The sequence below is a fragment of the Symphalangus syndactylus genome, chromosome 3, assembly GCF_028878055.3.
Source record: "Symphalangus syndactylus isolate Jambi chromosome 3, NHGRI_mSymSyn1-v2.1_pri, whole genome shotgun sequence".
NCBI classification, from domain to species: Eukaryota; Metazoa; Chordata; class Mammalia; order Primates; family Hylobatidae; genus Symphalangus; species Symphalangus syndactylus.
Genome location: NC_072425.2, coordinates 68166599 through 68193418, shown reverse-complemented (window position 1 = coordinate 68193418; position 26820 = coordinate 68166599). Strand labels below are relative to the sequence as shown.

The window sequence follows — 26820 nt, the reverse complement described above, 5'->3', positions numbered from 1 at the left end:
TCACTCACACACACACACGTGCGCACACACACACATATGTGTGTGCATGCAGCCCCCCAGTGATTTGAATTTCTAGCATATTGGAAGGGGGGTGCCATTTAAAGATAAAATCTCATCTCTACTACTTTCTTGGAAAAGGGTATATATATAGCAAAACTCTGGTTAAAAGAGGAGAGTTTGGAATCTGACTTCTTGGTTTAAGTCCCAGCTCTGGCAACAGCTAGGTGACCTTAACAGGCCACTAATGTCTCATTGCCTTAACTTTCTCAACAACAACAACAAAAAGCAGGCCTTGGGGATGATTTAAAAAACAAGCAGTATACAATGACTTTCTCCCAACAGGAGTCAAGTTATTGTAAGGATCAAGTAAGTTAGTATTTGTGGAGCACTCCGAACAATTCCTAGCATATGGTCATCATGAAATAAGTGTTAGCTGTTCTTATTATTACTAATTCAGTGACCTTGGACAGACTGCTTACATTTCCTGAGCCTTGGTTTCCTCATCTGTAAGATGAGAGCAATGCTCACCTCCATAAGCTGGCTCTGAGAATTAAGTGTGAAACTATTGAGAAAGCTTTTCTAGAAAAGCTTCCCTTATCTTTGACTCAATGCCTGGACTTGCACTCCCCAAAAAACACAACTACAACTTTCTCCTCTCCCTACTTCTTTAGCCATTTTGCAAGTCTATCATTCATGCTACTGTTGCAAGCCGGTTGTTTTTATTCCATAGAAAATGTTGGCCTCTGACAAATTCATCTTTAGAAAATTATAACCTAAATGACACTAGACAATTGCATAAGCCAAAGACTGTTCAAGTTCCCCAAGCCCACAGGCAGCTTTTCCACAGCCCATCCCTGCCCATTTTGGCAAACTGTGAACAGCAGAGAGAGGAATTGGCCCTCCCCAGGAAAATTTGGGGCCCCAGGCACATCATACCATGTAAAATCTGGTTAAGATAAATATCAAGAGCAGCCTTGAAAGCAAAAATAAGTCAGAGCAGGTCAGACAGCAGCCGGAGGGAGTTTGGGAAGGGGAGGAGGGCCTGAGTCACCAGCTCTGCCTGAGATGATCACTAGAATCGAGTTTCCAGGGAAAGGCAGGCTTCCCGAACCATGGATGCTAAGCCTGCCTGGTAGCTGCAGACCTAAGCCATGGGCTAGGCTATGAAGGCCCAGGACCCCCCAAATGGAGTCCAGACTTGTTTCTCTGGTTGCTTGTTCCCTAGAGATGCTGCTAAAGAGGCCACCAAGGGGAAAGTTACTTAACTAATTCATGAAGGTGCAGTGGCCTCCAAGGGAGACGCTGAGGGCCTGCTTGGGGTGGGCTTGATAATAATGGAGAGTGGAGGCCAGGTGTGGTGGCTCATGCCTGTAATCCTAGCACTTTGGGAGACCAAGGCGGGTGGGCGATCCTTCTCTATAAGGATCACCTGAGGTCAGGAGTTCAAGACCAGCCTGATTAACATGGTGAAACCCGGTCTCCACTAAAAATACAAAAATTAGCTGGGTGTGGCAGCACACACCTGTAGTCCCAGCTACTCAGAGGCTGAGGCAGGAGAATCGCTTGAACCTGGGAGGCAGAGGTTGCAGTGAGCCAAGATCACACCACTGCACTCCAGCCTGGGTGACAAAGCATGACTCCGTCTAAAAAAAATTAAAAATTAAAAAAAAAATGGGGAGGGGAGTCAGACTCCAGAGGGAGAGTTTGAAGGCACTGCAATCGGCTCTTCTACCAGAAGGACTGAATTGTTCTAGAGGCCACATAGACTTTCTAGAGCTGCGATGTTTCTAGCGAAGTCAGAGGTTTTTTGCAAGCTCCTCCTCTGTTCTCTACATGTCTCCGCAGGACTTCTCTGTAGGACTAGGCTGAGAAGGCAAGTTCTCAGGTCCATATGGTGGAGACAGAGGCTGCAATATCACTGGTGGAACCAGGCTCTCTACAGCATAGATGGGGTAGAGAGAGGCATGTAGAGCCTTGAAAGGAGATATCAAGGCATTCAGGAAAGGAAAAAAGAGCAAGAATGCATTGAGTCATACCACTCTGAAATGTTTTGATGAGTCAAGCATCCTCTCATGATGTTATTAATGTCAAAGAAACAATTCCTTGGGTTTATACTGAGGTCGCACAAGTTAGCTCACAACCAATTCCTGACCACTGTGCGAAGAGCTGGGTGAAGATCAGTAAGTGTCACAAACAATGTTATATTACTCTCAAGAGCTTCCTCCATAAGGCAACAAGAGGGATAATATTAAGCAATAGAGGAATAGCTGACCTGCCTTTCTGTCCAATATCGGTTTAAGGTGCCCACAATTTTTTAGCAAGTGAATTGTTCTAGAACTGTAGATTTAGTATTGGGGGTCAAAGGGAAGGGGGCTGCCATTTCCTGAATAGAACTTTGGTGCCAAACACAACCATGCCTGGTTGACTTCTTAAAAATAATACAATGGTTAATAAAATTGGAGTCTGTTTTCTTAAGGGGTCCCTGAAGAGTTGTGGAGAAAAGAAATCCTTTTGAAATATTTTGTATATACTTACTATGCATTTCTTTTTTTTGTTTGTTTTTGAGATGGAGTCTCACTGTCACCCAGGATGGAGTGCAATGGTGCAATTGTGGCTCACTGCAACCTCCGCCTCCCGGGTTCAAACAATTCAACTGCCTCAGCCTCCCAAGTAGCTGGGGCAACAGGCATGTGCCACCACTCCTGGCTAATTTTTTGTATTTAGTAGAGATGGAGTTTCACCATGTTGGCCAGGCTGGTCTCAGATCCACCTGCCTCAGCCACCCAAAGTGCTGGGGTTACAGGCGTGAGCCACCACCATTACTATTACCATTACTATTACACAGCCATTACTATGCACTTCTAAATCAACCACAGTATGAGAAGGAATAATATTACCTGATATTAGGCAGGAGACAAACAAGGAACTAGCAAAGTTTGGAGCAATTGAACTCATTTTATAAAGCTGAAGAAAGATTAAGTACATTATTCAAAGCCACCAGACAATAAGAAGTGAGTTGAGCGTTGAGTGTTTCCAAAGGTCTCTCTGGTGTTTTCTCTCTGGTGTTGCTTATCTGAGGGACCCAGTTTTACTCACTGGAGTAGCAACAGCTGAATGTTATTGAGTGCTTACTAGTGTGCCTGTAGGTTTCAAAGCACATTTCATGTGTTAACTAATTCAATCCATCTGGCCATTTTCTTAGCTGTGATTATCACCATCTTACAGATGAGCTGACTGAGGCTGAGAGAGGTTGTAGAACTTGCCCAAGGTTACACACCTAGCCAAGACAGGGCTGAGGTTCACATCTAGGACACCTGGTTCCAGATACAGGCACTTCAGTTTCCCACCTCTTGGGGGAAGGCATGCTTCCAAGTGGGGAGAAGATAGCTCATCGTCATCCGAGCACACAGTGGGAATGAGAGGAACCTCAAAAAGGAGAAAGAGCCATCTTCTCTACTGTGGAGCCAGTGAGGTTCTAGTACTGGACTCCACACTCTGGACAGCCTAAAGCTCTGATAGGATGCAAACCACGGGGAAGGATGTTGGTAGGCAAGGAAACACCTGAGCTCTCTGACACCTGGATTTGGAAGCCTCCTGCCCCTCCACACCACATTCCCCACCCCCATCCATACAAACGCCGCTGCCCTCACTTTCATTCTCACCTGTTTATGTGCTCCACCTCAATCAGGCGGAGAGGACTGTACAATGTGTCCTGATACCTGCCAAGTAGGGGAGCCCCCACCCACTCAGTGAAGAAGCAGGTACAGTCCAAGTGCAGTGAGCAGTCCGTAGGGGGACCAAGGATCCCAAGTTCTGAACCTGACTTGATGAAACTCTGCTGGGGAAAAGCCCCATCTGATGGAGATTCACCTATTTCTGACCGACTTTGACCTCATCAGCCTAAGAAGGGCACATCCACGGCTCTGGAATTTTCCACAGCACAGTGCAGGAAAAGCTGGCTTTGTTCTGGTATAGGGAGGCTGTCTCCAGGGGATGCTAATAATAAAAAAAGAACGTGTGTAGGTTGCATCTGAAGCCCAATTGCTTTGCGAGGTCATTGTGCTTGGTCTGGAGGGTCATTAATTTTAGCTGCCTCATTGCCACCCACGTATGCAACCAATACATTCCTCAGGGGCAGGAGAAAAAGCACAATTTGGGATCCAGTCTGACCAGGGTTTAGATGATGTTCACCCAGGGTTAACATTCTGGTGCTTAAATTCCTTGTTTGATCAAGTGGAGCTGAGACCCCTAGCTACCGTACATTATTATCTGAGATTTAATGAGATACACAAAGAAACAGAATCATAACTAACCTCTGTCATCCATTCTTCTGGTGCTGTAGGTCTGTTTTCTCATTTGATCCCCACCACATCCTATGAGAGAGAGAGTGAGTATTATCCACATTTACAGAAGAGGAATGTCCGGGAAATATGTGATTTGATTAATTTCACACAGCTGGAGAAGGAAGGGACCCAAAAATGTAACCCAGAACGGGGTGACTCCAAAATATGTGTCCTTACCCAATGTAGTGCTGACCCGCAGTAGGCACGGAGCAAACCTTGATTCCTTTCTTCATTTCCACACTTCGTCTTTTTGAAAGTACAATTTGGTCACTCCCAGTAAATCATTGGGCAGTCCGACTAATCAAATGCTTCTTCAGTCACCAAGGGACAGAGGCATCCTGGGTGCCACATTCCATACAGACCTGTCACTGGGCAAACCTGCGGATCTCTTAGACAGCGTTAATGAGAACCGGTGAAAGACTAAACTGTCAGTTACAAAGCTGCGACCAGCTATCGTGCAGCTAGAGCCCCAGGCCTCGGTATGCAGCTCCTCCTCTTTCCAGGGGCTTCTCTTTTCTCTTAATTAGAGATTTGGCTGAAATGTTTGAGCACTTGAAGTCAGGGCATAAAGAAATAGGAAAGGAGTGTGGGAGAGGAATGATGAGCCAGCACTTTCTATGTGTTGACGCAGAGAAAGAGAAAGAGGGTAATTTGAGGATGTTCCTTCCCATGGGGCGATGGAGCAGAGAAAGCCACACTGCAGCGGTATTTTCAAGGGGTTTAAGAGCAAGTTATAAAAGCCAGGAGGGAGGTTCATTGGGTTGCTAAAGAAACGAAAGAGGATGATAACAAGTCTCATCCATGTGTCCGTGTTTCAGGACTTAAAAGCCATAACAAGGAACATTTGGGTGGTATTAAGCTCTGTGGGAAGGACTTGGGGCTTTAACTCTCAGTGCACTAGCACCTTTATGTAGTTCAGAACCTCAGGAAGGCTCTGTGGGCCATGCTCCTGAAAATTTCACCTGCCATCTTCATCACTCCAAAGAGAAAGGAAATGGCACATCCCTTAAGGCCTGGCAGTGCCGTGCTCACTCATGGGAAGCGCTCTCAGCAGCGGGGTCCCCTCTCCTGCCGTGGGCTTGTATCTCATGTGAAGAGAGGCCCCCTTTCTCCCTGCCCTCAGCCCTTTCAAGTCATTCACTTTCTCAGTAAGCGTCTCCCAAGGGTGACTTGCATCAGGTTGTCAGTGCTGCTTTCTGAAAGATAAATAAGTTATTCTGTCAAATTATGCTCACTTATTTCTGTCAACATGTGTTAAAACTTAGATATCACCTCACCATGAATGCATCAGATACTGTACTGTTCTCGCCACTAGGGTGGGCCCTCTGCAGCCACAAATAGAGGAGACAGTTGGGGATAAAATCATAACTCTGATGAATAGAGACACTGAGTGCACTAGCAAACCTGTAGAAATTCTAGGCTCACAGGAACAGCAAAAGACAGCCCACTAAATAAAGAGACTGTCAAGAAGCATTTCACACCTAACATGAAAAATAAATGGATTCTCATCCACCACCAACGTTTTTCATGATTTTCCTCATCCACAGTTTCAATGAGAAGCTTTGTAAATGTGTTTAATTGCAGACAATAATCACTCTCAGGGCTGGGCATGGTGGCTCACGCCTGTAATACCAGCACTTTGGGAGGCTGAGGTGGGCGGATCACCTGAGGTCAGGAGTTCGAGACCAGCCTGGCCAACATGGTGAAACCCTGTCTCTACTAAAAATACAAAAATCAGCTGGGCATGGTGGTGGGCGCCTGTAGTCCCAGCTACTCGGGAGGCTGAGGAAGGAGAATGGCTTGAACATGGGAGGCGGAGGTTGCAGTGAGCTGAAAATGCGCCACTGCACTCCAGCCTGGGCGACCGAGCAAGACTCTGTCTCAAAATAATAATAATAATAATAATCATCACACTCAGGCCTTTTACCTCCACCCCACACCCAAACCCCACCCTTTGGGTCTGGTCTTGCAACCAGCTGTTTAGAAACTTTAAAAGAAAAAATTGACACATAAAAATTGTGTGCATTTATGGTGTACAGCAAAATGTTTTGAAATATATGTACATTATGGAATGGCTAAATTAATAGATGCATTACCTCACATACTTATTTTTTGTGCATGATGAGAACACTTAAAATCTACTCTTAGTGATTTTCAAGTACATGATACGTTGTTATCAACTCTAGTCACCATGTTATACCATAAATCTCTCAAACTTATCCCTCCTGTCTAACTGAAATGTTGTATCCTCTGACCAAAATCCCTCCAGTCTTCCCCACCAGCACAGAGAGCTGTTACCGTAATTGTGGTTCTAAGCTATTTCTGAGGAGCCAGTTTATTTGTTTTGAACAGAATTAAGCAACATAGAAAATCCCTGTCCAGATCCTCAACCAAGTTAATCCATTCAAAAAAATATTTCTGAGTTCCTCTTAGGAACTTATAGCCTAATGGGCAAAACAAACTGCTTGTAAAATCTGTTTACTTGATACATGGAATTGCCTTTTAAAGAATGGTGGCCATTTTAACAGAAAATAAATTTGGAGGGTATAATCAATCATTGAGTAAATCTGCTTTGTGTAACATGCCTGCTCAAAGTTTGTTTGTTTCACAGTAAATTCCTTCTTGATGCCCTTACCTCATCAAGTAGTTGAGATGAGGCATGTACTCAGTTCTTTCTTTTTATAAATAGCAAAGCTACTTGGAACACTAAAGGGGGAAATGAATCCATACCAGCAAATATCGTAGAAAGAGCATGGGCTCCGTCTCAGACACACCTGGGTCCCAGTCCAGCTCTGCCACTTACCTAGTTGAATGAACTTATGCAAGATTTTTTAATCTCCCTGAGCCTCAGTTTCTTGTTTATAAAAGAGGTTTTTGTCTGGATTAAATATTACATAGAACAGCACTTGTGATACAGTAGGCGTCCATGAATAGGAGCTTGTATGATTGCTACATCACCACTACATTCAGGTGCGTCAGCCAAGACTTCACTTTGGATACTTTTTTAACTGCCTGACTGTGGTCAAGGGCCAAACGACAGTGGAAACTAGAAAGATCAACTCTTAATTCTGCCCTTTGAACAACGTGTAGGCTGAAGGAAACTAAATATTTGTGTGTGTGTTGGATCCACAATTTACGATCCATCCTTTTTGCAGGAGTGCCAACCCACGAGGTTGCCAGAGTAGCATTTCAGAGCATCTGCACAAACCCCACAGATCAATGCCAGTGCCTGCCTGAGAATGAAAAAGCAATGGGACCAGGAAGGATAAGTCTTGTCAATCAAAAACAGAATATGCAGGAAGGACAAGGGCAAATTGTCCTTGAGAGAATGAGATAGAGAAGAGGTTTCCTCCAGACACCTCCAGGGTAGGGATGTCGAACCCTCTTTCTAGCTGCCTGTTGTTCATTCTGTCTTTAGCGCATCCTTGAGGAAAGGAAGGAGACAGAGACATCTGCCAGATATCTCCCTTATCCCAAGTTTTATTCATATATCAGTTTATTTCCATTATCACAGGAGGTCTCTCAAACCTCACTTCAGCAGACTGACTTCCCAAGATGGTGGATTGGTTGATACCCTTTGGACCCATCCCCAAAAGACAGGCAATACTGATTTTTTTTTTTTTTTTTTTTTTGGCTAAAATGAAGTATTGGCCTGCTAAGACACAAACTCTTCATGTAGACTTTTTTTTTTTAATTATGGTAAAATATTCATAATATATATTTACCATTTTAGCTATTTTTAGTATGTAGTTCTGTGGCATTAAGTACATTCACATTGCTCTGCAACCATTACCACCATCCATCTCCAGACCTTCATCATCTTCTTCCACTGAAACTCTGTACCCATTAAATAACCCCTTCTTTCCCCCTACCCTGAGGCCCTGGAAACTACAATTCTACTTTGTCTCTATCACTTTTACTACTTCAGGTACCTCATATAAGTGAAATAATATAGTATTCGTGCTTTTGTGACTGGCTTATTGCATTTAGCATAGTGTCTTCAAGGTTCATCCATGTTGTAGAGTTTGTCGGAATTTCGTTTCTTTTTAAGGCCAAATGATTGTGTTGACTTAAAGATGTTGCAGTCTCAGTTGATGGCCTCATAGTTTGAGCCTTGCTATAAAACTTTATGCTTAACAAGACTTTGAAAACCAACTGATTTCATTAGTACATAAGTAGCTGAAAGTGTTGCTGAGTATTTATTATAGCTGGTGAAAAAAACATATAGATGTTTTTAATAAAAATTATCTTCACAGAATGGTATCTTAAGTTGGAAACTATATGTGGGCATCCTTGCAAAGAGATAGTATTATTTGATTAACACTTGTGATTGTAGGATCACTCATACTCTATGATTTCTGGCATCGGAGTGATGAGGCACATAAATTGGCCTCACAGGGAGGTCTACAGATAATTTCATACCCCAAGGTTACTCACTGAAATAACCAGATCAAAAACCAAGCAGCTGAATTCTCATCAAATTCCTCCCATTCTCTCTTACTAATCATCTTGCTGAAAAGTTTTTAAACTCACATCATAAAATATATTTATGTATCGATTAATTTATTCAGTGTACATATTTATTTGCTAGAATTCTACAATAAATTTAGCTGTAATCAATAAAGAAATATGAGGTATAAAAGAAAGCGTAGCATTTGTTCAGGAGAAATGAGACTCCTCTGGCCATGTAAACCTAAAAAAGGATTATAATTCAATCACATTTTGTAACTTTGGATGCTATGATACATGTTCAGTTATTCTGGAAGACTTTATAATGTTTGCTTAGAATCTGGACTTGTTGATAGTATTCTACAGAAGAGATGGAATAAGCACAGTAAGCCACTTGTAACTTTTTAAAATTTGTAAGTATTAATTTTTAAGCTGTGTCTTCAACTTTTGAGGTAGCATTCCTCTCTAAGTGACTACACTTCCTCAGTGTCCTTTGAACCATTATAGCATAGGATGAGAAAGAAACTAAAAGGGGAATGGAACATTTTTTGATCACAGGAGAAAGATGATCTGGAAATCATAACAATGGATGAAGACGCCAGAAAGAAGAGCTTGTAGGATGAGGTGGAAAACAAAATACTGGCTCCTGAAGGCTCTGTTAAAAGTGACTTTTTGTAAGAATTTTGTATATCATGCCTGTCATAAACATTCAGCTTCATTGTGCAATGAAGACAGATGACAAGAATTTGCTGCTCCAAAAACAACAAAAAAAGCAACTTCTCTGTGTCCTTGGAATCTGGTTTCTTCAGTTCCAAACATGCAGTGAAAACTTGTGCCTGTAAGAGCTGGGGGCAGTTGTTTATGTAACTAATTAAACATCTACGTAAATATGAGAATGGGAGAAGCCTCCTCTATTCTCATCAGCTGTTCTAACGTGAAAAGGCATGCAGACTTGAGAGACAGGCACAGTTTAGCTGTCTCACACTGACTCTCTTACATAAGCTTCAAGGTCATGAAGTTTTCACCATTTTGTTTCCAAATAGTAGGAGGAAAAAACAAGTTTTACGAGTCCCTTATCAGGGAGGGAAAGGGCTTGGGAAGGTTTTAGGTTAGCAGAAAACTTTTGTAGATCAGACAAGGATGGGAGATGTGAGGAAGAGATTAAACACAGAGGAACTGGCGGAGAAATATGCTGAGGAAAGAAGATTATAACAGTAGATGGGGAATTGACAATAGCCAGGAAGAGTGGCAGACCTTTCTTGGAGACAGAAGATAAGTAAAAAGCCAAGGAGAAGACAGAGATGAATTTTGACATTGAGAAAAAAAAAGCCAAGGGAACTCAGACATCTTATTGCAAATAAGGAGGTGATGTCTCCTTTTGCAGAAGAATGGGTGGAACGTGGGCTTTGGGATGGCTTGGCCTACCCCAAGTGGGGGACGCAAGCTAGAGATTGGAAGAGATGAATGAAGGGATAATCACACAGTGATAGGGAGTCACCTGGGATGATGTAGACTTATAGTGGGGCATAAGAAGGTGTGTCTGGAGGATGTATTTAAAATCTTGGAGATGGGGAAATCTTTTGTGGTCATTAAATCTAAGGCAGCACATTGTGAGTGCCAACAGAGGCCATTATACTTGAGTAGATTGAGGACATGCAAAGCCAGGGTATTAAAGCCAGCTACTGGTTTATGAAAGCCGATGAGAAGGCAAACAAGAGATACAGAAGAAAACTTAAAATTTTCACAGTTATATCTTAATAATCCTTGACTAACCTAACGATGCCTCATCCGTGTGATAAAGACTTTGGGCGCAGACACGATATAACTCTCAGAACCTTCTAAGTGGCATTTGACTTAGCAGAGCAAGGTGTTTTAGTTTAAAATCCCATCCTAGCATTGGATCTGATACACCATGGAAATGAGGATAGATGAATATGAGGAGTTGGAAGAGCCAAACCACTGTGTCCGTTCCTATAGGCACCGATGTCAAGGCAAAGTAACTGTCTTTGCCTCTGGGTCTAGCAGAGTCCTGTGTACACCCTTGCTCTTCTGTTTTGGTTTTTAATCTGGCCTGTCTGAGGAAGTAGAAGTCCCTTGGTTAGTAATTGGGTTATAACTCTCTCTTTATAAATCATTCTCATAAAATATTTGAGAACCCACGAGTAGGGTCTTTTTAATTTGTATGTCTCTGCATCTCCCTTAGTAGCTGGCATGTATGTAGTGTTAAAAAATATATCCGTAAAATGAATGGATAAGCTGTGCTCTCTGAGTCCACATTTCTCTAGAATACAATTTTTGTGGGATTTTAAGCTTCTGTGAACCTCCTCCATTCTTGTTCCACTCAGCACATTTTTTTGAAAGATGCATAGATATCATCTAACTGTAAACACAAATTGTTTGCACTGGCTCCTGTAGGCAAGGTCTGCTTCTTCCCATCGAGTCTGCCCTAGGTCCTCTGCTCTTAATTTTGCTGGTACCTGGACAGATAATCACCCTGCTCAATTGATTGTGCCTCCTACAACAATAGTGGAAGCCATAAATAAGAGGTGAAGTGGAGGAGCCTGAATAAATAAAAAGAAGGCTGCATAACTATGATGATGCCTGTAGTCAGTGACACAGTCTCAGCTTGAAATCACCACTCCCGCTAGATGGAGGTCACAGCTTTTTTCTGTCTCGGGACTACTGGTTACCAAGAATGTAACCAGTCCAGTCAACACCTTTGTATGAGTTAATAAAAGGTGTCCCTCTACAGAGGCAGGGGCCGCCTACACCAGAGTGCCTGGCATGGTGAAGCAAATGGGCTGGATGTCAGCCTCCACTGGACCATCTGGGTGGGTAGGCACCTTGTGCAGTGAACAACCTGCATACCTGTTGGTATGCCTTTGCGCCAGCTGGTTATGTACTCTTTTGGGCCTAGGTCTTCTGGGAGGTTTCCTAGTCAGCCCTGAAGTAAGAATCACAGTCCCATTCCCATTCTAAAAATTGTATATAAGTTTCCCAGTCCAAACTGTACCTTGGTAACAATGAGGAGATATAGAGGAACAGAGCCCAGAGTGTGCAGGGTGTGCTGTGATTAGATGTTTGCATCACTCTGAACATGCTCTTTTCCCTTCAGTTAACAAAATGAATAGAATAACTCTACATGAAAGGTTTTTTCTGCTACATAAAGGCAAACTCTAGTTTTCTCTTCACATTCGTCTTTGGGGTTTAGTGCTAGCAAGTGTAAAATTTACATATATAAGATTTACTTACATGCTAGCTGTACCAGTTCAGTAAAGTGATAGGGGAAAGAAAGAGGGATGAATTTCCCCACCAGTCAAGTCTAGGTTTCCAGGGTTCTTTTCAACGCAACTATGCTAAATCAGGCAGTGAATCTTGGTGTTTCAGTAAGACAACCTGATTAAACCCTGGGTGGGTCCTGCTATCTCACCCCACCAGGTGGATCTCAGATTGACAGTTTTCAGACATGGCTTATGGGGGCTGTCAGAGTTGGAGGGGGTTGAGGTCCAGTGGAGGTTGTGTCTCTGCCAAAATCTGAAACCATATTTTCTGAGCATGACCAGCGTCTAAACCAGAAAAAGTCACTCTGTGGATCTGACCAAAGAAGCCTGTCAATTTTTTTTAAGACAATAGCAGGTTAGGATGAGTGTAATGAGGGTTGGATTCAGTGAGCAGAGGCCCATCTTTGAATCCATGAGATTTACTTTCCGTGAGACTGGCCTCCCTCTGCCACCTTTGCTGTGACAGTAATTTCTTAAAATGTTTCCAAGAAACTTGTGAGGCTGGATTTGCTTCGGTTGCAGGGCCCCATATGTGTTTTTCCTTGGGAAAGATAAAGTTTCCAATTAAAGGAAGAATTCCCTGGCTATTTCTTCACTATTACTCTTTCAGAGTGAGATGTAGCTTACAATCACCCAATGTCAGCCAAGACTCGGTACCCATTCTTGACCAGTAACCATGATTCCCATACCTCTACCCCATGGGGTGGTAAGACAAGATCTAGTGGGTCCTGCTCATTGCTTGACTTGAGCCAAGACTATAGGGCCCTCTGTGGACCAGGAGACCTCAGCTTTTAATGGGAAAGTCAGTAGGAGTTCAGTAAAGGGGTCTGGTGGGAAGCCCCGCTTGGCCTTCCCTACTTATAAAATCTGTAACACATGTTGACTAGATTCAGAAATATGTCATTGCCTCATAACTTTTTGAGGTTCCAACTTCTGGGGCCCCTGGGAGAGGAGCAGTTGTTATGATAAGGTCAGGATTTGGGACTAGCAGCTGAAGCCATTCAGGGCCTCTCCTCTCTGTGTTGTCTGCATTGCTTTCAGGCAGCCACAGAGATCTGGCTGCTCTCAGACTGACAGCCCAGGCAGCCTTGCCATGTAGAAATGAAATAAACAACTAGATTTTGTTCCCCAGGAGAATACGTTGATGAGCATGGCCACTGCCAGACCTGTGAGGCCTCATGTGCCAAGTGCCAGGGACCAACCCAGGAAGACTGCACTACCTGCCCCATGACAAGGTAAGTGGCTTCTCAGGATCTCCTGGTGGTGTGAGCTCATGGATTGCAGGGCGGAGAGAGGAGGTGCTCACCACCTTAGCGGCACCCCATGGGCCTGCAGTGAAAAAGAAACAAACTCTTTCCCACTCCACAGATATTTTCCTTGGTCTGGGCACAGCCCAGCTCTGTAGTATCCTCTCCCCATGATGCCCAGTCCCCACAACAAGGACCAGTTCCCTGGACATGGAACAGATTTCCTCATCAATGAATAGGGTAACTTTGATGCCACTTTTGATGCCTGAAATCTCATCCTTTTCTGCACACCCATCCCTCAATCATCATTTCCATCTGCTGGTCAAATATCTACTTATTTCTAGAGTCAGTTCAAAAGTGAACTGTTCTTTTTTTTCTTTTTTCTTTTTTTTGAGACAGAGTATTGCTCTGTCACCCAAGTTGGAGTGCAGTGGCGCAATCTCTGCTCACGGCAACGTCCGCCTCCCGGGTTCAAGCAATTCTCCTGCCTCAGCCTCCCTAGAAGCTGGGATTATAGGTGCCCACCACCACGCCTGGCTAACTTTTGTATTATTTAGTAGAGACAGGGTTTCACCATGTTGGCCATGGTGGGTTCTATGTCTGCTTCCTCTCCTATTTCTGAGTGGTCTTGACCTCCTGACCTCAGGTGATCTGCCCGCCTCGGCCTCCCAAAGTCCTGGGATTACAGGGGGTGAACTGTTTTTAAAGGCATTTCTGACCTCTTCCCAGTAAAAATAATCTCTTCCCAGCAAAAATTAACCATTTTTATGTCCCTTTGCTCTCTATAAGCTTCCATAAGAGCAGCTGTAGCCTTTGAAGGTTTTCATTTACAGCTATCTCTTCATTAGACTGTAAGCCACTTGAGATACTCATCTTTGATCTCTAGTACCTACCACAGTTCGGGGATAATAGCAGGCACTCAGTAATGTTTGCTAACTGAGTTAATGAGGGAATAGCAAGTATGCAAATGGAATGAGCATCTTTGCTAATACACTGGGAATTTCTAATAAAGAAAGCTGGAAGCCTGTTGTATTTTCAGTCAATGCTCCTCTGAACCTAGCACTGAATCTTTTTTGGCTGCTGAGTGTTTCAGTGAATGGCCTCATCACTGCCCTGCCCAATGCAAAGGAAGCAGGTCTCTTGCAAGCAAGGGTGATGAGGCTGCTCCAGTGGCAGGCACTTTGCATCTCTGGGATGGACATGCCCTCTGCTTTGCATAATGGTCATTTTGTCCTACTTCTGCAGGACTGTAATATTCCTGCAAGCAGGTGCTGTGTGTTTGTTCCTTTATTCCCCACAGTGATCAACACATAATAATTCAATAAATGTGCTTTATTGAACTTGATGAAGTGTGTAATCAATAGCATAGGTTTGGCTCTCCAAATAGCTCCTTCAGAAAGAGGAAGGAAGAAAGGAAAGAATGAATAAGAGAAGGAAAAGAGGAAAGAAGGAAGGAGAAAGGACCGAAGAAGACACAAAGGAACAGTTTTAAGAATTTTTAATGCTAACCATGAGCATATTTTTCCAAGTGTCTCTTTAAAATAACTATGCCTCTAAATATTGAATTTGCTTTAAAGAAGCGTCAGGACTTACTCTAAGATAAAGACAGCATTCTCAAAATGAGGTTCTGTTTTTTCTCCAATTCCCCACCATACCAACAATCAAATTCCAATGCACGTTTGGACGTCTTTTGAACTAGGGGAATATTTTAACATTTGTTTAATAAGGCAGCTACCACCCTTCCTTTACAATTTTATAAACCATTGGGTTTAGCTCCTTAAAGACCATTAAAAACCTGGAGAAAGCAAGTGCCTTCTTTGCCCCTGTATTTAACATGCAAAGCTCTGTGATGCTAGGATCCTCATTGCCCAACCTAATTTCCCTGCCCAGTCCTGAAGGAGTTACAGAGTCAGTGAACTAATTAAAAACATTTTCAAGTTACCTCTGTTCTGACCCATGCTCAAACATTTTATTTGATCTATTTCAATGAATTCAGAGAAAAAAATCTTTTTACTAGATTTCATTCTTTTAGAATATTAAAGCACCAAGAAATTACACTAAGTGCCATTTTAAGGGCTTTAATTAGGCCAAGTCAACAATCAGCAAAGAAGACCAGCTAACCCTGACATGCCATCTCTTTCATTACAGTTCATGTCACACACACATCTGGGGGCCTTCTGGAATACTCAGCGCCAGTGTTAAGATCACCTCTGCCCAGCTGTTTAGCACTTGGTTCCACTGCATTCTCCCTTTCTTTCAGCCCTGTTTGGTCTGGAATGGTTCACTTCCTACGAAAAGGTCAAGAGCTGGCATGAGTTGGGGAGAGAAGCTCTTCCCCTGCAGAGATGAGCTTGCCTGGGCACCTCAGGAATCCATGAATTGGATAACTGGTGGTCCCAGAGATGCCTTGAGTTGGCTTTAAGGAACATTTTCATCAGCCCCATTTTCTACTTTTATAGAGCAAAATATCTCTTCTCTTCCACTAGGGAAAATTTGTTGGTGTCTGTTGAAAACTGTGGCCACTTGAAATGGGATTTTTCTTCAAGTTTCTTAGCAATATTTTGGGGGGAGGTTGGAGAATGTGGGGTGGGTCGTGGTGACATAATTCAGTGCCTTCACTTAAGCATAACTGTCTTCCCTATCTTTCTATCTTTAGAAATAATCATCTTCTTACAAAAACCGGAGATGTCACCTATGCTTCTGTTAGGGCAGACGTGGCGGGAATGGTTTAAAGCATAATTATGTGATTGATATGTTCCTAAAATCAAGTCAAAAAGACAGCCCCTTTCCTACATAAACATGGAGGGTTCTATGTCTGCTTCCTCTCCTGTTTCTGAGTGGTTTTTAGTGGTTCCCATTAATGGGAGATCACTTCTCCCAGGACAAATGATTTCCCCCGAAACCAGTCTGTCATCTCATCTTATAAAACAGGGGTCCCCAAACTCCAGGTCATGAACTGGTATTGGTTCATGGCCTATTAGGAGCTGGGCTGCACAGCAGCAGGTGAGCAGCAAGTAAGCCAGTGAAGCCTCGTCTGTATTTATAGCCACTCCCTGTTGCTCACATCACTGCCTGAGCTCCACCTCCTGTCACATCAGCAGCAGCATTAGATTCTCATAGGAATGTGAACCATATTGTGCACTGCGCATGTGAGGAATCTAGGTTGCGTGCTCATTATGAGAATCTAATGCCTGATGATCTATCACTGCCTCCCGTCATCCCCAGATGAGACCATCTAGTTGCAGGAAAACAAGCTCAGGGCTCCCACTGATTCTGCATTATGGTGAGTTGCATAATTATTTCATTATATATCACAATGTAATAATAATAGAAATGAAGTGCACAATAAATGTAATGCACTTGAATCATCCCAAAACCATCCTCTGCCCCCAATTTGTAGAAAAATTGCCTTCCATGAAACTGGTCTGTACTAGATTGTTCTCATGCTGCTATGAAGATATACTCGAGACTGGGTAATTTATAAAGAAAAGAGGTTTAACTGACTCATAGCTCTGCATGACTGGGAAGGCTTCAGGAATCTTACAATCATGGCAGAAGGCGAAGGGGAAGAAAGGATCCTTCTTCACAGGGTGGCAGGAAGGAGAAGTGCTGAGCAAAGGAGGAAAATCCCCTTAGAAAATCATGAGATCTTGTGAAAACTCACTCACTATCACGAGAACAGCAGGAGGATAACCGCCCCCATGATTCAGTTACATCCCACTGGGTCCTTCCCACAACTCAAGATCATGAGAACTATAATTCAAGATGAGATTTTGGGTGGGGACACAGCCAAATCAAATGACAGTCCCTAGTGCCAAAAAGGCTGGGGACCACTGCTATAAGAGATAAAATGATGATATACTTCACATCCCGTTCTCAACTGATTTTAGCAAGAAAATAAGTCCCCAGAATAAACTTGCCCCATTCTCCTTTTCAGCAGAACATTGAATAGCTCCCTTGCTTAAAATCCTCAGAAAGCTCTTCCACAGTTTTTCTTATAGAAAGATTTGGGGGTTTTTTTTGTTTGTTTGTTCATTTTAAACTAGCCACATCCAGACTATTCCTTGAAAAGTCTTCTAGCTCAGTAACTGGTGCCAGGGTGGGGCTGGGATATTCCCCTTTGGCATTAGTGCCATCCGCTAAAAATCTGGACTGGGAGCACAGGCATCTCATTCTGTGCCATGGTGCAGGGGATCTGTTTTGACATGGACAGCCAGATGTGTGTGAGTGTCTGTTTAGGACTGGGACTCATGCTCTGCAGTGGGCCAAAAGGATTGTTCATTCAGTGGTGCTGGGGATGGTTAACAGAATATGAGGGCCTGGGAATCCAAAAGAGAGGTGGACTTCTGTCTTAGGTTGTTGGCTTGAATCCCATTCTGCCTCCAAACAGATGCAAATGACACAGACTTTCAGGGTGGGGGAATGAATGAGATGGAAGACTGCAAGTGACATACTATTCAGGATGCCTTGCCCCACCCAACCTTCTTCCAAACCTGGGATTGAAATGGCCCACCCCCCCAGTTCAGGGTTGGTTCTAGCTCTGGAAACAGTGGAGTTTAAACAAGCCAGTGCCAATACAGGAACAAGTTGCTTGAGGCCTACACCTAACCTTTCGTGTGGTGTCCAGCATAAGTGGAGAGGAGTAATAGAGAGAAAAAGACATCCTTCCCTTTCTTCGCAGGCCCACTCAGATGTCCCAGGCATGGATGGCAGCATTATGCCAACGGGAGCTTGCGTATGCTATGTGCTCAGTGAACCTCACAATTGATACAATAACTGTTATTCTAAGGGAGCTGTAAGAGATGCCAATTTGATGTCACCTGTATTACATAGGAATCATTTAGCGAATTCCACAGTAATCCAGACTGTCACTGAGCAGCGGATCTCAAAGAGTGCTCACCAGACCAGCAGCACTGGCACCATCTGGAATGTCAGAAATGCAAATTCTCAGCTGCCTCCCCTTAAGACCCACTAAATTAGGAACTGTGGGTGTGCAGCCCCCAGCTCACTTCATCTATTCATATTACCTATCTGACTCCTGCACTTGATAAACATTTTGTATTTTTCTGAACAGAATACTTGGATACAATTTACTTAATCACATTCGCTTTTATGATTAGTTTGCAAAGAATAATGAAGCAAAACTATAAAAATATTAACAATGACATTAGGATATATATTGTATACATGTAAAACCAAAGTTTTAGAAGCCCATATACTAGCTCATCTCTAATGCCCTTTGTAGGTGTTCACAGTAGCTGTTCATGGTCAGAAAATAGAGACTGCAGTACTCCATGTCTCAGGAAATGTTTGCAAAACATGACACTCAAAATCAGAGTTCATTGATTACTTGCAATATACACAGGCCAGGCTTCTAAGTAGCACCCGAGCTACAAAGCAGTGTTTTGTTCTACTCGTCAAGAGCCCTTGGAGCTGACATTTCCCTTGCAAAGCATGAGCATGCAGATAGATAAAGGAAGAATATTTTCTCCAAGGCCTCTCTCAGAGGCCCACTGAATGTGTGGAAAGTTTAGAGACCTCCATCTGACTGTTGGCTGGGTTTGGTTGGGGCCTATAATCTGGATTTAGTCCCTGTGGGCACCAGTTAGCTTGTTTGGAAGCAGATTCGGGATTGTTTTCCCAGCCAGTTTCTGGCATGCTGGCTGTTAGGTCCAAATCTTGGGCCAAGGATGGGTACGTGACTAATATTTCACATGTTCTAAGATGATCACTCCCAGGCATCCCCCTTGTTTCTGGAACAATGAAGTCAAATCTGTCCAGCAAACATGAATACCACATGTTCTGATACTTAGGGCTACTCTGGAAAGTCACCCTGATGAATTCTAAAAGTCTGCTCTTCTTCTAGGATTTTTGATGATGGCAGCTGTGTTTCGAACTGTCCCTCATGGAAATTTGAATTTGAGAACCAGTGCCATCCATGCCACCACACCTGCCAGAGATGCCAAGGAAGTGGCCCTACCCACTGCACCTCCTGCGGAGCAGGTGAGAGGACTGCTGCTCCTCCATCTTCCTGACCCCAAACCTGTTCCTCTCCTGATGGCCATCATTTGGTTTGACCCAAAAGCCTTATGTCTGGAGTTGAGGGTTAAGATCAGAAAGCTGTTCACTGGAAAGCCTGTACAACCTTGAACTTTCTGCTTGTTGTCAGGACACAGAAAGCTTGTTCACCTTATTTAGGTGTAGACTCGGTGCCCTTGAAAAGACACAAAAGCAGCTAAGAGATGCCTTTCCAGAGAAGGAGAGAGAAGGACATAGAAGCATGAGGTCAGACACGAGATAGACAGTGAAGCTAAGATCTGTGGAAGTAAAAGTGAAAAGCTAGGGAATTAAGAAAGACACGTTGTGTCTTTAAGGGAAGTATTGTGTTAGAGGCTGTGTGTGGGTCTTCTTGGAGCTGAAGTATGCCACTTAGAAGTTGCCAGAGCTTGGCAGAGCAAGGTCATCATTTCAAATGATTACAAATGTGACCTTTTGTGTCCCAGATTCACCTGCACTAAAAGTTTCCTGCTGCCATTGGATTCTATTTCATGTTCTCAAGGGTTCTCTGCATTCTGACCCTTGACTCCTTTCCAGCCTCAACTCATATGCCTGTCCCCTACCGACCTCATGTGGGCCAGATTCATATTTTATTTTTTTCTATATACTACTTTTTAAATTTGAGCCAAATTTAAAAATTGGGACATTGCAAATAAAAACCTGAGGCTTTAATGTCTCTTGAAAATTCAAAAGATCTACCAACACTGGACCTGCATTTCCCAAATCATTACCTGGAGTCCAAAAGCGGCTGCTCTCCATCTCTCCCCAGTCCCCACCATTCCCAGTTGTCCCACTGACCCTGAGGCTGTCAGTCAGTTACCAGCATCATCATCCTTACATCATCTTTCTGTTGGAAGAGAATTATTGATCTTTATTCTTCCTTGCAATAAACCAAGAAAAATGAAGAAGACATTGAGAGTACCAGGCATTTGCAGGAGATCAGGAGATAACACATTTCTGTATATAAATTAAAATTATTACTTTGTGTTTCATGTGTCAAAATAAGACAAATATCTGTCATAGTTTACTTCTAGACTGCCTTGTTCTGTTTCCTTCCTCATCTACAAGATGATGATAATGCTTACTTCTTTAAGAGTTTTTATGAAAATTAAATAACATGAAATGAGATAAAACAATAAAGCATTTAGAACAGGGCTAGCCACATGGTGAGCACTTGGAATATTAACTATTCTTATTTTTATTATTATTATTGTTATTGTTTGTAGCTGCTTACTCTTTTGGGTATTTGAGTTTCTCTTGCTCCTAAGACTTCATTTGAGATGTTTCCGCTTGTTGTCTGGCTGATGTCTTCCTATTCCATCTTAGTTTCAATATCATTTCCTCAGTGAGGGCTGCCCTAACCTCCTTGCCTAGATTAGGCCTTCACATGAGCAACCTGGGAACGCTGCACTTCCCCCTTCACGAGCCTCAACACATTTGATGTCTATTTGGTCCATAAGTTTCTATGCCCCATAAGAGCATGGCATGGTTCCTACCTTGTTTCTGCTGTATTATGAGCACCAGCACAGTGTCTGGTATATGGAAGGTTCACAATAAATAACTGAATGAATGAATGAATGAATGGTTCAATGGAAGGAATGTGAAGACCAGCAGTCAGAAAACGTGGGTTCAAGTCCCGGCTTTGTTACTGACGAGAAGGTACTGAACCAGTCACTTCACCTCTTTATGCCTCTTCTTATTTGTAACAAAAAAAAAAAAAAAGAAGAAGAAGAAGAAGAGAAAGGACAAGATGGCATCCAAAATCACTTTCACGTCTCCATATTTAGCACAAAGTTTAGATACCAAACAAATGTCTAGTCTTCTAAGCATCCTACAGCTACTTGGACCAATCTACCTATAAATGTGCTGACATTTCTTCCATTTTTTTTCTGTTTGAAATTGTGTTTAATCCATTATCTTAAACATTTATTGCATCCCTTCTATTTACAAGTTACTATGTATTGAATGCCAGAGAAAATGAGATAAATGATAGCATGATACTCACCTTCAAGGAGTTACAGTCTAACGATGAGGTTTGTCCTCATATGTTACAAAACAAGAAAATAATAGATGAAGACCAAATGCATGGTAGAAATCCCACCCCAGATCAGAGAAGCAGCATCACTTCCAGCTGTAATGAGCAGGGGAGGCTTCTTTGAGGTGGGGTGTTGCTTACCAAGCCCTGAGGTAGCTCTGCCTACTTGAGAGTGTGATGTCCTTAGGAAGCGTTAGTGAAGCAAGTGTAGCAGAGACCTTGATAACATAGTGCTGAAGAAGATGTATGATTTAATTGAAGAAGTTCCATATCCATAAATGGAAGCTTTAATAAAAAGCTAAAAATCCTCCAGCCGGGGTGTCCCATCAACCTTCATAAGCCCCTCCCACCAATTTGTAGAGATTGCATCCCTTGTTTAATTGTGACTTCATTAAGGTTTAGGTATGATGCCCTTTGGAAGTGTACATCTCCAGCTATATTGCTGAGGATTAACTCCAATTCTCTTCCAGATTTATTCACTACCAAATGACCCAAAGCTAAATTCCATCAATGACACAACAGCTACAGTAAGCAAAATGTGGTGGACAGCTTCATCAAGTTTATTTTCAGAACCCCTGCACCTTTCTTTTATCCTTTCCACCAGTCCTTTTTGCCTCATGCCTTCAACCCTCACCCTTCCTTTTATTCTATGGGCATCCAATATCATCACGCTGGTCCATCTTCTCACCTAACAGAATCAGCTGCCAAGAAATGCTCTGGTAAACGTGAATTACTCTCCAGAATAAACAAAAGTCAATCCAAACTCTTGTCCCCTATTATCCCATTTGAACTCTTGTTGCCTATTTTCCCAGGAAAGTTTTTGGTGCCTAACAAAAGTATGAGCCCTTCTACCACTGGAAATAGCTCCATCTACATACTGTTATAATAATTTAAAGTTGGAGACACTGGGCAAGTAGCCAAAAATTTATGCATGGTATTTACATTTCCGAGCTATCCAAATTATCATCCATAACTAATTGAGCAGGGCTACCTGAAATCTGACCAAACCTTGACATAGTCTTGGACCAAACCTGTGGGAAAAGCTGGTCATGGCCAAGGCATCTAAGTGACCTCCCTTTGCAGGTCTATGTATTTTAAACACTGAGACCCCCTCACATCTCTGTTCTTTAAACCCAAATTATAACACCCAAAGAGGCCCCTCAATAAAGCCATGTCCAAACAATAAAAATGGGATTGAAGAACACTTCCTTCTAAATCTGGGCCCGTTGTTGCTAATTTTTAAGATTGATGATCCAGTTGGATATAGGGGAAAAACTGAATATTGCCAAATATGAATTAACTAATTCATTCAATCATTCCACAAATACATATTTAGAGCCTTAGACTCCCTCTAAGCATCTGGATCCTGAGTTGATGTCATGTGAAGGTGCAGGGGACGGAGAATAAGTAGACTTCCTCACTGCTCTCCCTCAAATCTTCCTACCTACACCAGAGAAATTGGGGAACTCTGAAAAAAAGATTTTTTTCTGAATGAGTCATGGTGGATGAAAATGGCATTTGCTATGGTTTCATAAAGTGGCTGAGAACATAACTTGGAAGGATGACCCTCTTGTGATCTCCAGGAGATTCCAGGTTCCACCAGATCAGAGTTTTGTGCTCCACAATATTGATCGATAGCTGTAGAATCACCAAATGCACATGAGTCCTTCCAAACCCTCTTCTTTCCTTAGAGGATAATCTCTTCTATGTCTAATTTAGAAACAGCAGAATATTTTCTTCCACCCCCTCTGTGGAAGCCCTTTTTATTTTCTTCATCCTATGGGAACCAGTAGCCTTCTAGTATAAAATCACAATCAGCAAAAAAGGTAGCTTGAGAGCCCATAATCCAAAAGCATGTTTTAAAAATTGCATTTCAGGCCAGGCACGGTGGCTCACGCCTGTAATCCCAGAACTTTGGGAGGCCAAGCCAGGCAGATCACTTGAGTCCAGGAGTTCAAGACCAGCCTGGGCAACATGGTGAAACCCTATCTCTACAAAACATACAAACAAACAAACAAAAAAAAACAGTTGGGCATGGTGGTACGCACCTGTAGTTCTAGCTACTTGAAAGGCTGAGGCGGGAGGATCACTTGAGTCTAGGAGGAGGAGGTTGCAGTAAGCTGAGATCATGCCACTGCATTCCAGCCTGGACAACAGAGTGAGACCCTGTCTCAAAAAAAAGAAAGTGTATTTCACCTATGGCTTTGAATAAATAAGAAATATTATGATAAATGATGTGAAAGTGCCATGCTCACAGGTAAAAAATAGTCAAATATCGGCAATTTCACGTGGGTCAATTTAACATTATACTGACTTTCAGTTTCTGCACTTGCAACATGGGGTTAGTGCTATCTTTATCCACAAATTCAGCAGCCTTGCATCTTGAAGGTCAAAGATTTTGGATCTCCATTTGGTAGATCACATGATGAATGAACCCTAGACCCCGGTTATTCTGAGTAACACAGATCAGCTGCTCTTCAGAGGCAAGGACATACAGGAAATCTGATTCAGAGAAGATGGATACCCCGAGCACACTCAGCACAAAAACTCCAGGAGGGTGGGAGTAGGAGACCTCTAGGTGCATCAGTATTCATCTTATTGTTGTTTTTGTATTTGTAACTGATTAGAATCCTTTGTAACTAATTGTGATGCTTTGTAACTAGTTAGACTTTTTCATTCCCTCCAGGAACTAATTCCCATGGTCTGTTAGGCTGTGGGCACTGCCGATTCTTTCCTTATAGAATCCAATATTGACAGAAGTCAGGAACCCTCAGGAATGCACGTAAAAGTGTCAAAGAAGTGTGCTCGGTCTAGTGCTTCAATAAGCCTGTCATTATGGGCATTGGCAGCTCTGCAGAAATTCAGACCTTAGATGGTTAACGCAAGCATGTGACCGATAACAATTCAAAATCATTTTAAAAGATTGCACTTTCATAAAACGTGTCGATCATTACGCATGTGTTTATTCTCATGGGCTCTCTATAGCCCCCAAGTCTGAGAGCTTTCACAGATACCAAAAGGAGCCTTTGGGAAAGTTAAACACATTTTGAATTGTAGTTATTCACAGAGCATCGTTTTGCAATGACATCCCAGGCAGTAGTTGCTGTTCACTAAAATATATAAAATATTGGAAAATAATTCCCTGCAAGGAAAACTTCTCAACTACAAGGATGTAGCTATTGCACATTTCATTAAATCCATCCTTACACCCCTCATCCACTAGGAACAAAAGCACTCAGTTGCCTTTTTAAAATATAATATCTCACATTATAATAGCTTCATGGCTAACTTTATACATTTTCCCTCTTTTCGTTGCCCCTGTAACTGATCAGACAACTATGGCCAAGAGCACTTCCTGTACCAGGGAGAGTGTCGAGATAGCTGCCCAGAGGGCCACTATGCCACGGAGGGGAACACCTGCCTGCCCTGCCCAGACAACTGTGAGCTTTGCCACAGTGTGCATGTCTGCACAAGATGCACGAAGGGCTACTTCATAGCGCCCACCAACCACACGTGCCAGAAGTTGGAGTGTGGACAAGGTAAGCCTGCTCCTGGGCCCTTGCCCAGCACCCGAACATGGGAGGAGGGGCTGCACCCTGGATGTCCTGGAGACTTGAATTGCCTTCCTGGCTTGCATGTCGGCATTTGGGATGATTTTGGGTGACTCCACACCCTAGTGGGGAGAGAGGTAACTTTCTCTCTCTCTGTTCACACACCCTTTCTCTGGGTTTCCTCAGACATAATCCAAGGTCATAGGAATGCACGTAAGTGTATAGAAAATTGGCCAGGTACAGTGGCTCATGCCTGTAATCCCAGCACTTTGGGAGGCCGGGCAGGTGGATCACTTGAGGCCAGGAGTTCGAGACCAGCCTGGGGAACATGGTGAAACTCTGTCTCTACTAAACATACAAAAATTAGCCGGGCATGGTGTTGCATGCCTATAATCCCAGCTACACAGGAGGTTGAGGCAGGAGAATGGCTTGAACCCAGGAGGCAGAGGTTGCAGTGTTCCGAGATCACACTACTGCACTCCAGCCTGAGAGACAGAGCAAGCATCCATCTCAAAAAAAGAAAGAAAGAAAAAGAAAACGATCTTCGCAGGTGGGAGGATTGTGGACAGGATATAGGTGAGAGAAAATAAAATTAGAATCCAAAGTCCAGGTCAACAGTTTTCTCCTTCCCAATTACTAGACATGAGACCTTAGGCAAAACTCATCTAATTTGCCCATGCCTTGGTGTCTTCATCTGTCAAAGGAAGAGCACAGTATCAAGACAGAGTGGCTTTGAGAAGCCGGTGAGGACCAGCCTAAAACTACTTGAAAATATTAAAATGGTCTGTGAATCATATGTGTTATTGTTATTGCCCAATTTCTTATCTTTCATGGGAAGAAGGAAATTAAAAAACAATACTTATAGTTTCAGCTCTCTTCTATGTAAGAATGCTGTGGACTGTTATTGCCCTGCTCTGTATAAGAATTATGCCTGGTCTGGTGCTGAAGAGAGCTCCAAGACATTTTTAGAATAATTAAGACACTCAATTCTGTTTCTCCTTAATGTTTATGGATGTAGTAAAAGATTATAAACTTTTTTTAAAAGTGTTTAGTAGGACAGATAAGAGAAAAAGAACCTGTTCATTTACATACCCAATTCCATTTTCCCAGAAGCAGAGCTGGTTTCTTTAATAGATAAAATCAATGAGCTTGACTTCAAAATGAGCTGCATGGCATATGGTCCAACCTGGTTCTCTTTGTACCCAATCAAGCTGATTCAATCTATTCAATTAATAGAAGGAGATTAAAAAGTAGAAACCACATATATCCTCGAGGATGGTTTTGGGCTTCATAATTGCTCTATGATTTACTTTAAAATAAGCTACACATGAACATATTTTTATAGCAATTAACGTGTCTCCACTCAATGGAAATGAGTTGTGTTTTTCACTTCTCTGTCTGTGTAGGTGAAGTCCAAGACCCAGACTATGAAGAATGTGTCCCTTGTGAAGAAGGATGTCTGGGATGCAGCTTGGGTATGTCCTCTTCCTTTGTCACCTAAAGAGTTGAAATAGCTGAGTCCTTTTCCACACATCTTCATTCCTGTCATTGCCCCAGCAGTCACTCTTGTCATTGCTGTCAGCCTCAGTGTCACCATCAACGTCTTAAGTAGGCTCTCTTCAATACAAACAGGATCACTGTGAGGAAATACTTGCTTCTGAAGCAATGAATGGGTCTCTTGTCTTTATGAAACTCAAGTTTAGAAAAGGAGGCCATGGCACCTTTTCCTCTGGTTGTCAATGAGTTGTTGGGGCTTACTGACCAGCAACTGCATTTCAGGTGCCTGAGACTCAGCCTCTCCTTAGCTTCTCAAGGTGACACATTTGGAAGATTAACAGTGAATGAACTCAAGCAAAG

At 42.8% G+C, this 26820-nt stretch overlaps 1 protein-coding gene across 2 annotated transcripts in view; it reads left to right on the top strand.

Moving 5' to 3' along the window:
• PCSK5 (proprotein convertase subtilisin/kexin type 5) overlaps window positions 1–26820 on the top strand; it is a 471035-nt gene that overhangs the window by 328856 nt on the left and 115359 nt on the right. For both annotated transcript variants that reach the window (XM_055272213.1, XM_055272212.1), the window contains exons 21-24: window positions 13206–13308; window positions 19187–19323; window positions 24745–24951; window positions 26370–26438. In XM_055272213.1, the coding sequence (XP_055128188.1) occupies window positions 13206–13308; window positions 19187–19323; window positions 24745–24951; window positions 26370–26438 (516 nt within the window). The remainder of the gene's footprint in view (window positions 1–13205; window positions 13309–19186; window positions 19324–24744; window positions 24952–26369; window positions 26439–26820) is intronic.